The sequence below is a fragment of the Panthera tigris genome, chromosome D2 (genome assembly GCF_018350195.1).
Source record: "Panthera tigris isolate Pti1 chromosome D2, P.tigris_Pti1_mat1.1, whole genome shotgun sequence".
Taxonomy (NCBI): Eukaryota; Metazoa; Chordata; class Mammalia; order Carnivora; family Felidae; genus Panthera; species Panthera tigris.
Window position 1 is genome coordinate 60,803,852 of NC_056670.1, and position 16,563 is coordinate 60,820,414.

At 42.7% G+C, this 16,563-nt stretch overlaps 1 protein-coding gene across 2 annotated transcripts in view; it reads left to right on the forward strand.

Moving 5' to 3' along the window:
* Positions 1-74: 74 nt before the first annotated feature.
* PDCD11 (programmed cell death 11) overlaps positions 75-16,563 on the forward strand; it is a 45,440-nt gene continuing 28,951 nt past the window's right edge. For both annotated transcript variants that reach the window (XM_042959899.1, XM_042959898.1), the window contains exons 1-9: positions 75-248; positions 2,699-2,811; positions 3,863-3,994; positions 5,845-6,012; positions 7,475-7,636; positions 8,959-9,082; positions 9,578-9,759; positions 14,428-14,535; positions 16,105-16,311. In XM_042959899.1, the coding sequence (XP_042815833.1) occupies positions 2,719-2,811; positions 3,863-3,994; positions 5,845-6,012; positions 7,475-7,636; positions 8,959-9,082; positions 9,578-9,759; positions 14,428-14,535; positions 16,105-16,311 (1,176 nt within the window). In that variant the 5' untranslated portion in view covers positions 75-248; positions 2,699-2,718. The remainder of the gene's footprint in view (positions 249-2,698; positions 2,812-3,862; positions 3,995-5,844; positions 6,013-7,474; positions 7,637-8,958; positions 9,083-9,577; positions 9,760-14,427; positions 14,536-16,104; positions 16,312-16,563) is intronic.

Below are 16,563 nucleotides of genomic sequence, written 5' to 3' on the forward strand. Positions count from 1 at the left end.
AGAAACTCAGCCTTCAGTGACGATTGGCTACGGCTCGGAGTCCCGCCCTTCCGCTTCCTGTCTCTAAATCTCTCCCCCCCTTCCCGCACAACCCCGTTCTGAAGAACCGAGCATGGTAACGGAAGTAGGGCGTTAGGCCCGCCCTCGCTTCCGGGGGGAGCTGTGGTGGCATGTGGGTGTGCTGGTCTCCGCGTGTGTCTCCAGTGGTACCGGCTCGGAAGTACAGAGGTGCTGGCGTCGCGGGGCTGGTAAGCGAGGACGAGGGCGAGAAAGGAGGAAACCTCGTGGCTTCCAGGACTGTCCCCAGGGCTAGGTCTTCTGGGTCCCTCCCATGGACCTACAGGGTTGGGTGAGTGGTTCGGCCACCCCAGCCCAGCTCAGAAGCTGGCTCTACTCGAGTGGTCCCTGTAACATCAGGCTTTGTCCCTGGCAAATTGCTTAAGTTCCTTCTATGCTGCTGCATCGCCTCTTTGAAGCTTCAGTTTCCCGTTGTCTGAAGTGAGATTAAGGTCAAATTGCCTGCAAACTAGACTCCTCGGTTCTTTCCTATTTCTAGGAAACATTGACCCACCTATTCCTGATTCCAAATCCAAGCCTCCCAGTGGGTCTTCACCTCTTCTACAGTTTAAAGCCTTTTTAGATCCTTATACCAAGTGTCTCTCACAACTAAATCTCTCCTATCTTCCGTTCTCTCTTATACCTGGTTCTCATTCGCATGGTGTCTCTCTGTGCTGCAATTGACTTGCACTGTTTACTTTCCTTCAATCCTGTCTCTCTTCCTGTCCAATTTATAGCCTGCAGTATATTTTTGATTGCTGTTCTCTTTCTTCCCTTAATTAAGACTCTGACTTAATCGAAGTAGACATTAAACTATTCCTGTCTAATTCAAAATCTTTCACAAAAAAAGCCCACCTGTGTTCTACAATTTAACTGGGATTATTATGATTTATTCTCCCTGTGGTTTAGTGGAACAGTTCTTCAAAGAAAGGAAACAGCAACTTTTTGAGCAATTTTTTGACAAATTGCTGGTGATTATTGAAAATATTTGGCTCTAAGTGAATGCCTTTTCTCACATTCCTTCTGCTTTTCCTTTTCCATTTGTCAAAATCTTTTTCATCTTTTAACAGCTCAAAGGCATCTTCTTTATTTATTTATTTTATTTATTTATTTTTTTTATTTTTATTTTTTTTATTTTTTAATATATGAAATTTACTGTCAAATTGGTTTCCATACAACACCCAGTGCTCATCCCAAAAGGTGCCCTCCTCAATACCCATCACCCACCCTGCCCTCCCTCCCACCCCCCATCAACCCTCAGTTTGTTCTCAGTTTTTAACAGTCTCTAATGCTTTGGCTCTCTCCCACTCTAACCTCTTTTTTTTTTTTTTTTTCCTTCCCCTCCCCCATGGGTTTCTGTTATGTTTCTCAGGATCCACATAAGAGTGAAACCATATGGTATCTGTCTTTCTCTGTATGGCTTATTTCACTTAGCATCACACTCTCCAGTTCCATCCATGTTGCTACAAAAGGCCATATTTCATTTTTTCTCATTGCCACGTAGTATTCCATTGTGTATATAAACCACAATTTCTTTATCCATTCATCAGTTGATGGACATTTAGGCTCTTTCCATAATTTGGCTATTGTTGAGAGTGCCGCTATAAACATTGGGGTACAGGTGCCCCTATGCATCAGTACTCCTGTATCCCTTGGATAAATTCCTAGCAGTGCTATTGCTGGGTCATAGGGTAGGTCTATTTTTAATTTTCTGAGGAACCTCCATACTGTTTTCCAGAGCGGCTGCACCAATTTGCATTCCCACCAACAGTGCAAGAGGGTTCCTGATTCTCCACATCCTCTCCAGCATCTATAGTCTCCTGATTTCTTCATTTTGGCCACTCTGACTGGCGTGAGGTGGTATCTGAGTGTGGTTTTGATTTGTATTTCCCTGATAAGGAGCGACGTTGAACATCTTTTCATGAAAGGCATCTTCTTTAGGAAGCTTGCCTTCTTTACTGAAGCCTTATCATTTCCTATTTCTTTGCTTATAATTTGATTTGCATTTTTTTTTGTTTTGTTTTGTTTTAAGTAGGCTTCATACCCAGCTCAGAGCCCAACGCGGGGCTTGAACCCACAAGATCAAGAGTTGTACACTTAACTGAGTCACCCAGGTGCCCCTGATTTGTATTTTATTTATTTTTTATAGGTTTTTTGTTTTTTGTTTTTGTTTTTTTTTGTAATCTCCACACCCAACATGGGGCTCAAATTTAACACCCCAAGATCAGGAGTTGCATGCTTTTCTGACTGAGCCAGCCAGTGGCCCCAATTTGTACTTTAAATTGTTTGCATAATTGCTTTATTTTCTTAAAATTGTGCATGTTCTTTGAATAGGGATTTATATATTCATTTGTCTCTTTCTATAGCTATTCTCTGTAGCTATTCTATAACATTTACTACACTGGATCTAGAACTTCTTTTTCTGGAGGAAGTGTATGAACTTGTGGTTTTGAAGCAGATACCACTGAAAAGATGAATTATAGGTTATTTGAGGCTTAGCATCAAACCATCTATTTGTTAGGCCTCAATGTTGTTTAGCACCTTGGTGCTAGAAAGTTCTGCCTCTTGACCACTGATCACAGCCTTTAGGAAATCTGACACCAACGCTACATCTCACTGATACTCTTTGCATTGTTTTTAGGAGACTCAAACACAGCAACCATGGAAGAAAGCTTCCCCCGAGGGGGTACAAGAAAGACCCACAAATCAGAGAAAGCTTTCCAGCAGTCGGTTGAACAAGACAACTTATTTGATGTAAGTGGTGTGCTTGTTTGGTAAGACTCACTGAACACTTTCTAGTGTCCTTGTGAAGAATAACCTTGTTTGAGAATGTGGTATTTTCCATATTTGTTTCTTTTGGAAGTCTGCTTTTGTAAAGTGAACGAACTTGTTGGAGAGTCCATACCACCATGAGACTATATTTTTTGAAACATGGCATTTAGTACTTGAGTTTGCAGTGCTGTTGTTCCTTATTCTTAGGAATTTTTGCCATGTTGGTTAAGGATGGAGAGAAAAATTATGGAATAAGTCATGAAAGGTACAACATGGGGAATATAGTCAGTGGTATTGTAATAGCATTTTATAGTGATAGTAGCTACACTTGTGAGCATAGCATAATGTGTAGAGTTGTCAAATCACTATGTTGTACACCTGAAATTAATGTAACATTGTGTGTTAACTATACTTCAATTGATTAAAGTATGGTGAGAAAGGAGCTGGTGATTGCACTTTTAAATGGGATTCTTGCCATGTATAATGGTCAGAATTTGCATTAAAATTCACCATCTTCCCCGAGAGTAGGCATTGCTCCAAATGCTAGAGGGAAGGGAACTAACATTTGATTGTGTGGTCTTATATGGATTTTATGTAATCTGTCCAACTACAGTGGAGTAGAGAACATCATTCCATGATGAGAAACTGAGGCTGAGAGAGGTTATGTGGTTGAGCAGAAACCACATAGCTTGTTATGGTGGTGTTGGGAGTTTAACTCTGGTCTCCGTGTTTCCACCTTCCATTTTCACACACTGTTCCAAATTGCTTCTCATCCTGGGGATGCCAGTGTCCATCCCAGTCAAGGGAGGAAGAACACAGAAGAGAAGGGGCTTTTGAAAATGCGAAGGTTCCCACCTTTGGCTTGAACAAAGGTGGCAGAATGGAAGAGATGACATTGGAGCGGGAATTACAGGAACACTGGAAGGGGGTGCAGTGAAGGAGTAACGAAGCAAGGTGACAGGTGACCTGAAATTGGAAGGAAAGTCCAGGATTGTTTCTCTTCATTCCTTGAGATCTTTCTTCCCCTCTGTAGATTTCTACTGAAGAGGAATCTACCAAAAGGAAAAAGAGCCAGAAAGGGCCAGCAAAAACAAAAAAGTTGAAGATCGAAAAGAGAGAAAACAGCAAGTCTATAAGAGAGAAGTTTGAAATCCTTAGTATTGAGGTTTGTTACAATTTGATCTTGTTCTAAAACTACCTGGGTTGCTTAAGTTTGTGTATGTTTCCCTTCCCTCTTTCCTTTTGTTTTTCCTTCATTCCTTTTGTACACACATGTGTGCGTGTATGTGAGTGTGCATGCCCCCCTGTAGAGACTTTTTGGAGTTTGTGCTCAGAATTGAGCATTATTGCCTTTGACTGTTAACCAGTGCCTGGGATCATGTGTTGTTTTTTTAGCCACTGCTGAGCCCCTTGTTGTGCTTATGTCCTCATTGAACTTGTGTATTAGTAGATTCATAGGTTAGAACTGGCGATAACTTTAACAACCATTCTACTTCTATTTCATTTTGTAGCTGTGGAGATTCTCTTGGAAAAGTCGTCTTTTAATTTACTTTAGATTTTTAGATTATAATTGGGGATATATGTTGTAAAAAAGAAAAAAAAAAGTGAAATAAGTCTTAAGGAAAAGATTCAAATTCAGCCTGCAGAGGTATTTTGTTTGTTCTTTATGACGCTCAGAAAAATAATTTCTTTTTATTTTTATTAAAAAACTTTTTAAATGTTTATTTATTTTTGAGAGAGAGAGAGTGCAAGAAGGGCAGAGAAAGAGGGCGACAGAATCTGAAGCAGGCTCCAGGCACAGAGCCTGACATGGGGCTTGAACTCACGAGCTGTGAGATCATGACCTGAGCTGAAGTCGGATGCTTAACTGATTGAGCCACCTAGGTGTCCCCCAGAAGAAGAATTTCTTAACTTTTTGTTAACATTAGAGAAAATTTCACATAAAAATGTGATTTCTGGGGGTGCCAGGGTGGCTTAGTTGTTTAAATGTCCAACTCTTGGTTTTGGCTCATGTCCTGATCTTGCGGCTCATGAGTTTGAGCCCTGCATCAGGCTCTGTGCTGACGGCACGGAGCCCACTTGGGATTCCCTCTCTCTGCTGCTTCCCTGCTTATGCTCTCTTTCTCTCAAAATAAATAAACTTTTTTAAAAATGTGCTTTCTAGGGGCGCCTGGGTGGCTCAGTCGGTTAGGCGTCCGACTTCGGCTCAGGTCACAGTCTCGCGGTCCGTGGGTTCGAGCCCCGCGTCAGGCTCTGGGCAGATGGCTCGGAGCCTGGAGCCTGTTTCCGATTCTGTGTCTCCCTCTCTCTCTGCCCCTCCCCCGTTCATGCTCTGTCTCTCTCTGTCTCAAAAATAAATAAACGTTAAAAAAAAAAATGTGCTTTCTAGCTTCTTGTAAGAATTTGAGAGTGCTGACAGCACAAGCTCGTGTTTCCTCGTTTGTAATCACATGGAACTGAGTAGTGGTTTAACCCTTTAGGTCTGACATCCACACCCCACCCTGCCATTGTCTCCACTGACCTGCTTCCTTCATTTTGTTGCCCCCCCACGCATTTGAGTGTGGGATGTTTGTAGTAAAGCAAGAGTCCTCGAGTATCCTAGTGCTGTTTTACGGTGCTCAGTCAGCAATGATAAGTGTTCTGACGTGTATTTGACACATGTCATGTGACACATGAACATGTATTTCCTGTAGCTTTTAGAAGTCAGAGTTGTGGGGTGCTTGGGTGGCTCAGTTGGTTAAGCATCAGACTTTGGCTCAGGTCATGATCTTGCAGTTTATGAGTTCGAGCCTCACGTCGGGCTCTGTGCTGACAGCTCAGAGCCTGGAGCCTGCTTGGGATTCTGTGTCTCCCTCTCTCTCTCTGCCCCTCTCCTCTTCACTCTCTTTCTCTCTGTCTCTCAAAAATGAATAAACTTAAAAAATCATAAGTCAGAGTTGAGACTAGAAGCCACAACCCCTGATCTCATTCATTGGTCTTTTCCCTATTGTACACATTTCACTTTTTCTCTTCTAGTCCCTGTGTGAGGGGATGCGGATTTTGGGTTGTGTGAAAGAGGTAAATGAACTGGAACTGGTGGTGAGTCTCCCCAATGGCCTCAAGGGCTTTGTGCAAGTGACTGAAATCTGTGATGCTTACACCAAAAAGCTGAATGAGCAGGTGGCTCAAGAAGAACCTCTGAAGGTAAGGGAGACCTGAATGTACTCAATAACTGGAACTAAATGGTGCTTAGGTAGATGTTAAATTACAACTTTGTTAAATGCTGAGAAGCCCAGGTGCAAGGTGCCATGAGAGTTTATAATAGGGGATTTTAATTTTAATTTTTTTTTTTTTTAATAAGGAGATTTTGACTTAGCCTAGGGAGCCTGGGAGACTTCTTTGGGGAAGGAATGCTTGAGCTGAGATCTGAAGGATGAGGGTATACCAGGTAAATAAAGAAAGGAGTTCAGGCAGAAGGAGCTGAGAGAAGGCTAGTGTGGCTACGGCATAGAAAGCAAGGGAAAGTGGCGTGGGATGGGGCAGGAGAGCTAGCTGGAGGCTAGGTCATGTTAAGGATTAGTTTTTAATTCTAGAACCAGCGGGAAGCCCTTGAAACATTCGTACGTAGACAACACAGAGAATAGATTGACGAGGCATGTGTAGTTGCCCAGAGACCAGGTAGGAGGTTACTGTAGTAGTCCACCTGATGGCAGGTTGCATTCAGGGTTTCCTGCGGCCTGAGGAGGAAAAGTCCATGGGCACTGATGGGTTTGATATGGGGGATGAGTCCTGGGTTTCTGTTGTACCTGACTTGATGGTCAGCCTTGCCATCCTGAGATAGAAACCCTGAGAGAGGACCTGGATTGGGAGAGATGATGATGATTTTATTTTTTTTGCTGTGTTGCGTTTGAGGAATGGTGGAGACATCCAGTAGACAGGTGATTCCAGAGCTCTGACAGGTCTGGGCTAGAAATGTGCATGTGTGACTGCTCTGTGTAGGTGGTGACTGAAGCTAAGAAGAGGGAAGGGGGTGCCTAGAAGGAGTGAATAGAGTGAGAAGAGACCGAAAAACTGACCCTCGAGTAAATACTGATCGTCGAGGAAGATTGACCCTGAAGTATTTTAACGTCTTGAGTAGGAGAGTCGCTGTTGGAAGAAGGAGGGGCCAGAGGGATAGTAAAGAAAACCAGCACATGAAGGGCTTGGAAGCCAGGGAGGAAATGTTTAAAAAAGGAAGGAGAGGCGCTAGTGTTAAATGCTTTTTAAAGGTCACATATAAGAAGGACTGGAGAACAGATTTGGATTTAGTGACATGGAGGTCACTGGTGATTTTATTGGGAGATAAAGTGGTGTGTGAGGGGTGGAACATAGAGGCAGTGACCTGAAGGGAGCAGGAGGTGAAGAAACGGAGATGGTGAATACAGACAACTCTTGACAAGTCATTTACATCTGCCTGTTCTGGGGAGATACGGAGGCTTCATACTGAAAGTGAAGACTGACTTGGCCATAGATCCCTTTTCCTTTATGGGCAAGCGGTTACCCTCTTCATCCGCCTTTTGGGCTCTTTGGGGTCTGAGGATGAGAAACCACCGAGCCAAGGTTGGGCAGTGGTATATTGGTCCAGGGGAGGGGTATGTATCAGAATTTTCTCACTTGTATTGTGCAGGACCTGGCCCACTTGCCTGAACTCTTCTCACCTGGGATGCTGGTGAGGTGTGTGGTGAGCAGTGTGGGCTTCACAGAAAGGGGCAAAAAGAGTGTCAAGCTATCTCTGAACCCCAAAAATGTCAACGAAGTGTTATCTGCTGAGGCCCTGAAGCCTGGCATGGTATGTATCAGGTCAAGGAAGAGGAGCAGACCATGTGCCTTTTTCCTGGCCTGCCTCCTGGGGAGTATCTAGGTGACCTTTGACTTTCAGCTTACACACAGGGGTGGGTTTTTTCCTGAGAAGGACAGTCTCTAGGGTGCTTGGGTACTTAGTGGAAATTGAAGGCTTGAACGTAATCACACTACCTTGGAGGGGAGAAAGGGAAGGTTCATTGGTGGCCAAATTAAAAAAAAAAAAAAGTCTTCAAGGAGGCTTAGCAGGAGTGAGGAGTTCCACAAAGTGCCTTGCTTACCAAGACTTGTTCTTTACAGATTTTTTTTTTTTTCAGAGGCTATCTGGCATCTGTAGGGAACGCTTGAGGACTGCTCTCCGAGAGCAGGAGACAGGTAGTCAGGGCAATTAGTCTGTCAGCTGTACTAATGAGGAGCTCGCTATTGAGTCTCCCAGTCCTGTGGAGATTCAGGAGAAATTAGCTCCAAGTGTCAATGTCCAATAGGTGTAAAACATGCTCGAATAAACTACACTCATCTAAGTGCTCTTGTAATTGAGAGGAAGGAGATCAATATGATCTTTTAACCTTTAGGTAGAAGCAGTCAGTTTGGGACAGACCTGAAAGCTGGGTAGAAAGGGGAATGAAAATAACCCAAGGTGCAGGAAATTGACAAGCATCAAGAGCCTGCTGTTTGGCAGGCGCTGTTTTAGACATTTTATCTTAAATTTTCATAGCAGCCCTGTGAGGCAGATAGGTATACCTTTGTGCATTTGAGAAATGGACTCGGGTTTGTGACTTGCCAAAGACAAAATGGCTAGTAAGAGCCAGATTGGAACTTCACAGTGCTCCTGATGAAATGTGCAGGAGGTTGGCAAGATCTTTCTCTTTTTTCGAAGTCTTAGAGGCACTTAGAAAAGACATGATGACTGCTAGAAGAGTAGTTCTGGATTAGTCATGGCTCTGGGAGTGACCTTGCAAGGCCATCTGGTTTATTCCTCTTTGTGTAACATAATGGTCTTTCTTATCTTTTGGAAATTCTTCGGGGGAGAAACCCCTCTTTGTCATTCCCCACCTGTTTATAACACTCTTCACTGACTGGAAACCATAAGATCCCTCAAGGCAATGGAGAATTAAAGTTGATGTCTTTCCCTTCTCTATCCTCTAGTGGGATTGAAATTTACAGTTACAAGTTATTGGGAGGGGGAGTGGGAGAGGATTACGGATGATATGTCAAGATCGATGATGGGAACATTCATGTTTGGTAGGAGATGTTTGCTGTGTATCCCATTACCTTTGACTTTTGAACTCTGGGGAATGCTTTCTCTTCCAGCTGCTCACAGGCACTGTGTCCAGCCTGGAAGACCACGGCTACCTAGTGGACATTGGTGTTGGTGGGGCCAGAGCTTTCCTGCCACTGCAGAAAGCCAAGGAATATATCCGACAGAAGAACAAAGGTGAGGGGAAAAAGAGGGGCAGGTACATGGTAGTGAGGTGGTACGTGTAGGGATTATGTTTAAATGCTGTTTGGTGAGTAAAATGACAGAATGGTGACCCCAAAAGCTGTTTGGCTTTGCTAAAATCAGTGTTAATCCCAGCTGATAGAAAAGGGAAGATGTGTGAAGAGCCAGGGAGTGACAGGGTTTAGATCCAATGGACCAGTTTTGCTTTTTCTCACCTAGAAGGTTTCCCTGAAATTTGAGCCCCCAGGGCCTCTGAGCCAGCACTCTTCCTGCCTTGTTGAGATTTTCATATTTTTAAGTGGTGTTGATTCCAGATCAGTCAGGGTCACTTTATTCCCCTCTTGTAGTTGGTCACTGAGAGATTGGGAACATGGGTATTACATGGTAACTAGGCAGGTAAACCATGGATCTTTTCAGGTATTACTTGAACCCAAATTAAGAGCCCTTCTCATGGAGGTATTTTGCCTTTTGGGACGCTGGGGCTTGCAGGTGCTGAACTGAAGGTGGGTCATTATCTGAACTGCGTTATTGAAGAGGTGAAAGGTAACGGAGGAGTTGTTGGTCTATCTATTGGTCATTCTGAAGTTTCTACCGCCATTGCTACTGAGGAGCAAAACTGGACCCTTAATAACTTGCTACCAGGACTGGTGGTCAAAGCCCAGGTACAGAAGGTAAGCCATTCATTGTCATTACTATTTTCTAAAATAAAGATAATTTTTACTGAAGTAGTGCTATGCACACAACCTGAAATTGTTCTGTCCAGTAGGGTAGCCATTGGTCATATGTGGCTTTACACAATAGAAATGTAGCCAGTGCCACATGTGGAAATGACAGTATTTTACATCTATTGGGTTAAAGTGTTATTAAGATAAATTTCACTTATTTCTTTGTAGTTTTTATTTTTTTTTTCAACGTTTTTTATTTATTTTTGGGACAGAGAGAGACAGAGCATGAACGGGGGAGGGGCAGAGAGAGAGGGAGACACAGAATCGGAAACAGGCTCCAGGCTCCGAGCCATCAGCCCAGAGCCTGACGCGGGGCTCGAACTCACGGACTGCGAGATCGTGACCTGGCTGAAGTCGGACGCTTAACCGACTGCGCCACCCAGGCGCCCCTCTTTGTAGTTTTTAAAATGTGATTGTTAGAGAACTTAAAGGTATAGACTTACATATGGACCATGTTTGTTTTGAACAGTGCTGATTGGAAAGGTCAAATAGTATTAAAATACTTTTATTTATCTTTTTTTTTTAAAGCGCTACACTTTTAAAAAAAAATTTTTTTTTTTAACGTTTATTTATTTTTGAGACAGAGAGAGACAGAGCATGAATGGGGGAGGGGCAGAGAGAGAGGGAGACACAGAATTGGAAGCAGGCTCCAGGCTCTGAGCCATTAGCCCAGAGCCCGACACGGGGCTCGAACTCACGGACTGTGAGATCGTGACCTGAGCCGAAGTCGGACGCTTAACCTACTGAGCCACCCAGGCGCCCCAAGCGCTACACTCTTTTAATTTTATTTTTGTAATGTTTTTATTTGTTTTTGAGAGAGCACGAGTCAGGGAGGGGCAGAGAGAGAGGGAGACACAGAATCTGAAGCAGGTTCCAGGCTCTGAGCTGTCAGTACAGAATCCGACGCGGGGCTCAAACTCAGGAATTGTGAGATCATGACCTGAGATCAAGTCAGACGCTTAACTGACTGAGCCACCCAGGCACCCCATAAAATACTTTTTTTTTTTTTTACATGTTTACTTATTTTTGAGAGAGAGCAAGAGAGAGAGTATGCATGAACAGGGGAGAGGCAGAGAGAGGAGGGGGGAGAGAGAATCCTAAGTAGGCTCCACGCTCTCAGTGCAGAGCCCAATGCAGGGCTTGATCTCATGAACTGGAGCCAAAATCAATAGTCAAACACTTAACCGACTGAGCCACCAAGGTGCCCCTGGGCATTGAGTTTTAAGTTCTTACTGTGGTAGATGATGATTTGGCTCTCTCAATTTTTCCCTTCCCTTCCTCCAACCCCCTAACAGTATTTTAAATTTTGGTTAAATCATTAATCAGTGTTTGATGTACATATTATTTAGTGCTGAGCCAGGTAACATACTATGACTATTTCTTGAACAGCTTTTTTCCTGGGAGCTGATTATCAGCTTTGTTTTTGTCATTTGCCAAATTCTCTTCCCACCTATCACTGTTTCATAATACTGTATATCCTGCATTTTCCTTATATTACAATTTTCCATAAAGATTTTTCCTTTAGATAATCTCTTAGTTGCTGTTGTTGTTATTGTTGTTGTTTTTAAACCTAGGGCCCTTTTTCCTGTTATCCTCCTCCAGGCTAGACTGGTTGCCCTGGTAGGAACCCTGCAGAACCGATATCCTAAGACTTACCTTCTTGGTCATCCTGCTCCTTCCCCTCTTTCTCCTATATTGGAGTCTTTGATTCAATATATTCTTCTTTTTTGGTTTACTTGCTCATTTTAGCATGACACATTCTCCAGAAGCATCATTGGAAAGGTACATGGGAGGTTGATTTTCCTGACCTAGTGTGTTGGATCCCCAGGACCACTCCCAGGTTCACTGATGCACTGGAAACACTTATGGGACTCTGCATATGGTGATACTCATCACTATGATTTATTATGATGAAAGGAGGCAAAGCAAAATCAGCAAAGGGAAAAGGCACTGGAAGCCAAGCTCCTCTCCCAGTGGAGTCACAGAGTAGAAAAATGTCCTTATTCTACACTCACATGTGATTGGTAGTAAAGCTGAGATTAGCATCCTTTTGTCAAAAATAACTTGAGGAATTTGAAGACCTTGTTCCCATTGTCATCTGGCCTCTGTTGCTCTTAAAAAGTCTGATGTTACTTTGATTTCTTTTCCTTGTATGTATTTTTTATTTTTGGAAGAATTTAAAGATTTTATCTTTATCCCTTTTATTTTAAAATGTCATGGTGATTTGTTTTTGTGTGGATCTGTCTCCATTTATTTGTCCTACAATTCAGAAATGCAGATCTTTAAATTCTGAGAGAATTTCTTGTATTTACTGGGGTTTTTTTCTATATTCATATTGACACGTAATTCACATATAGGGAGAGCCATCCTTTAAAAAATGTATAATTTAGTGACTTTTTTTAGTGTATTCACAAAGATGTGCAGCTATCACCACTATTTATTTTTTAATTTTTTTTATATATAATGTCAAATTGGTTTCCATACAATACCCAATGCTCATCCTATCACCACTGTTAAATTCCAGAACATTTGCATCACTACTGTAAAGAAACCCTGTACCCATTAGTGGTCAATCTCCATCCCTGTCTCTCTCAAGCCTCTGGCTCTGCTTTTTGTCTCTAGATTTGTCTCTTGGGGGTATTTCATATAAATGGAATCCTATAATATGTGACCTTCTGTGTCTGGTTTCTTTCACTTGGCATGATGTTTTCATGGTTTCAGGGTTCATGTGTGTTGTAGCAAGTATCAGTGATTCATCCCTTTCTGTGGCTAAATAATATTCTACACTATGGATATGACAGATTGTGTTTTTCCATTCATTAGTCGGTGGCCATTTGGGTTGTTTCCACTTTGGGATGTTTTGAGTAATACTGCTGTGAAATTCATGTTTAAGTTTTTGTGTGGATGTCAATTTTCATTTCTCTTAGGCCTATGGTTGAGAATAGAATTGCTGGGTCATATGGTAACTGACTTTTTAGAGGAACAGCCAAAGGGATGGCACCGGTTTACACTCCTACCTGCAGTGAAAGGTTTCAGTTTCTCCAAATTTTCACAAACATTTGTTTTTTATTTTTATTATACCTGTCCTCATGGGTGGGAACTGGCATCTCCTTATGATTGGGATTTACATTTCTCTAATGATTAGTAACGTTGAGCATCTTTTCATGCACTGGTTGTATTCTGGCCATTTGTATATCTTCTTTGGAGAAATATCTGTTCAAAAGTCTTTTGCCTATTTTAAAATTAGGTTGTCTTCTTATTTATTAAGTTGTAAGATTTCTTTGTATATTTTGGATACTAGCCCCTTATCAGACTTTTTTAAAAAGATTTGATTTTTTTAATTTTTTAATGTTTGTTCATTTTTGAGAGAGAGTGAGCCGAGGAGGGGCAGAGAGAGAAGGAGAGAGAGAATCCCAAGCAGGCTCCATGCAGTCAGTGCAGAGTCCAGGTTCGGTCTTAGTCCCACGAACCATGAGGTCATGACCCAAGCCAAATCAAGATTCGGATGCTTAACCAGCTGAGCCACCCAGGCATCCCCCACTTCCCCACTTTTTTTTAAGTATAATTTCCTCTTCTTTCTCTTAAACTCCTGATAGAATGGTGTTGGACTTAATTATCAGTTTTCTAATTTTCTTATGTTTTTTCTCTCCTTTGTTTTGACATGTGCATGTATTTATCTAGATCCTACCTTCTGGGAGAGTCCCTCAACTTTAATTTTATCTCCTCTACTGAATTTGTGTTTTGACTGCCATCTTATCATTGAGGTGGTATAAAATGTGGTGTGCCTGGTTGGGTGGGACTTGTTGACTGGCTGAGTTCAGTGTCAGGAGGATCAGGAGCTAGCAGACTTTGAGCAAGCTCCAGATGTCACGGTTACAAGTCTTCTCTGGCATGTCAGATTTTTCTGGAAAGGATCTATTAATCTCTCCTCAGGAGGGTAATATCTTGGCTGCCTGAGAGATAGGTGGGAGAGGGGCTGGATGTCTCCATGTCTATATCTGTATGATGTTCAGAATTTTTCTTAATCTGCATTTTCAGAGTTTGCACTCCTCTGTCTTTTCAGTCTCATACAGGTTTCCTGTGGAGGCGGGAGAGGCGCAGGCCCTATGGTGTGAGGAGAGGACCTGGAGATCTAACTTAGTTTCCCTGGTTTCAGTCATCTGCCTCACTGCTTTCTTTTGAGGTGCTTGTCACCTCTAACTACTTAGCTTTTGGGGGGCTCTGTAGGATGAATCAGCGTGGTCAGTATCTCCCTTTTGCATGCATTTGGGTTTTGCCTTCTGAGTCTGGGCAAATCACCAAGTTAGCAACGATTTGTCCACGTTGTCAGGCTGACGGTTCCCTGAGGGTCTTTGTGCAGATTGTCCTCCGTTCCATATGGAAATCCCGAGGACTGGAGGATTGATGTCCCCTCAGGTTTGAGGGGAGGTGAGCTTACTGAATAAAGAAACAGCCAGAGCCAGGAGTTGCCCTGCCACTTAATTTTATAAGAAGAAAGATTGTCAAGGGTTAGCTGGGGGAGGAGAAATACACAGTGGTCATGGAAAATGTAGCATTGAGTGTTTCATCTGCACAACGTCTCTTACATTCTTGGCTTCTTCTGTTTGTTTTCAGGTGACTCCACATGGCCTTATATTGAACTTCCTCTCATACTTCACTGGCCTGGTTGACTTTATGCACTTGGATCCCAAGAAAGCTGGAACATACTTCTCAAACCAAGCAGTAAGAAATGTTTTCTTGATTCCATTTGTGTCCCAAACAGCTGTCCAGTGTTGCAGTTAGCTATGGGCTGGTCCTAGGGCTGCGTGTGTACGGGTATTAGAGGCGGCGAGGGGAAGGAAAGGTGTTTTGGAAGGACCACAGGAAGCCACCGTAGTTATTTCTGTGGACTGAGATGAGAAATGGAGTCTGTGAAAAAGAAGGCAACTTGTAGTTTGCATTTATTACTCTTTTAGGTAGTTTGATTTTAGGGGGTGAGTAGTGGATCTTTTGCTGTTACCATTTAAAGTGTTTAAGAAGAATATGTAATGTAAAAGAACAAAATCTATATTTAAATAGAAAAATGTGTTTAAAAGTGCTGTGAAGAGAATAGAGCAGAACCAACTTTGAAAAGCAATTTTTTTTTTTTTTTTTTTTTTTTTTTTGAGAGAGAGTGCTCAAGCGGGGGGAGAGGAGCAGAGAGAGAGAGAGACAGACAGACAGACAGACAGAGAGTGAGAGGGAGGGGGCCAAAAGAGAGAGAGAGCACTCTTGAGCAGGCTCCACACTCAGGGCAGAGCTGATGTGGGGCTTGATTCCACGACCCTGGAATCATGACCTGAGCTGAAATCAAGAGTCAGATGCTCAACTGACTGGGACATTCAGGTGCCCCTGAAAATATTTTTTAATAGTACACTTACTTAAAATATTGGAAGATTTATAGTCAGGTGTTAATGATTAACTCTGGGTGGTTTTTTTCTACCCTTATCTAAATATCTAAATTTTTTACAATGAACATGGATATTTGGGAAGAAAATCCCAATATATGTTATTCAGAGTTTTAAAAAGAATTCTGAAATGATTCTTTCCTTTTTTGTTTTTAACAGTAACATTGCTGTTGGGTTCTGTAGAGACACATTTTTTTTTGAACCTTTTTTTTGTTAATGTTTAATTTTTGATAGAGTGTGTGTGCTAGCTGGGGAGGAGTAGGGAAAGAGGGGGACAGAGGATCTGAAGTGGGCTCTGCACTGACAGCAGAGAGCCTAATGTGGGGCTTAAACCCACAAACTGTGAGATCATGACTTGAGCCAAAGTTGGATGCTTAACCGAATGAGCCACCCAGGTGCCCCTATGTAGACTTATTTTTTAACTAAACTGGTTTTCCCACCACATATTGGTAAACGTTTTTCTAATAATTTTTTCTTTTTATAATCGTATTTGTAAACAAAGTGCAGGCGTTTTGTGTGCTATAGCCTTGTGCTCAGAGCAGGCTGTTTCTGGTATATTTCAGATGAGCCTCTGATACAGTGATGCCAGTACATGGCTTCTGCTGCATATGTATTATTAGCCTCATGGTATTGAGGGGACCCTAATATGTTTTGCTGACCTTGAGTAAGCATTGATTTAGTTGGATATAGTCCTTCTGGGACATTTTGTTGGATGTTTCCACATGCTGCTTGATCGCACAAGCTGATTGGAGTACTTATATCCATAACCTGGTCAGCACATGTTGAGTCTTGGCCTTTGAAGGTCTGCTTTGGGTGCGTTATATTCTGTGTGCCTCCTGCTCATTATGCTCTTTCCCTTGTGTAGGTAAGGGCCTGTGTTCTCTGTGTCCATCCTCGGACCAGGGCTGTGAGGCTGAGCCTGCGCCCCATCTTCCTGCAGCCTGGGCGCTCACTCACCCGGCTCTCCTGCCAGCACCTGGGAGCGGTGCTGGAGGATGTTCCTGTCCAGAGCTTTTCCAGCAAGGCTGGGGCCACCTTCAGGCTGAAGGATGGGGCTCTGGCCTATGCCCGGGTGAGGAGGCTCTTTGTTTCACCAGGATTTACCCCTAGAAGGACTTTGGGGATACGTGGGTCCTTGTTTGTTTCCTTCATCCTTTGTATTAGTTTCCTGTTTTTGAATATTCCCAAATGTGGTGGACTCTATATAGGGATTAGAAGAATGTTTGTTCTGTTAGAATTCTTCAGGATTAATTTGACTTCTTTTGATACCGGGTTGATGGTAGGTACAAGAGTGTGTTAAGATCTATACCAGAGCTTGGCAAAG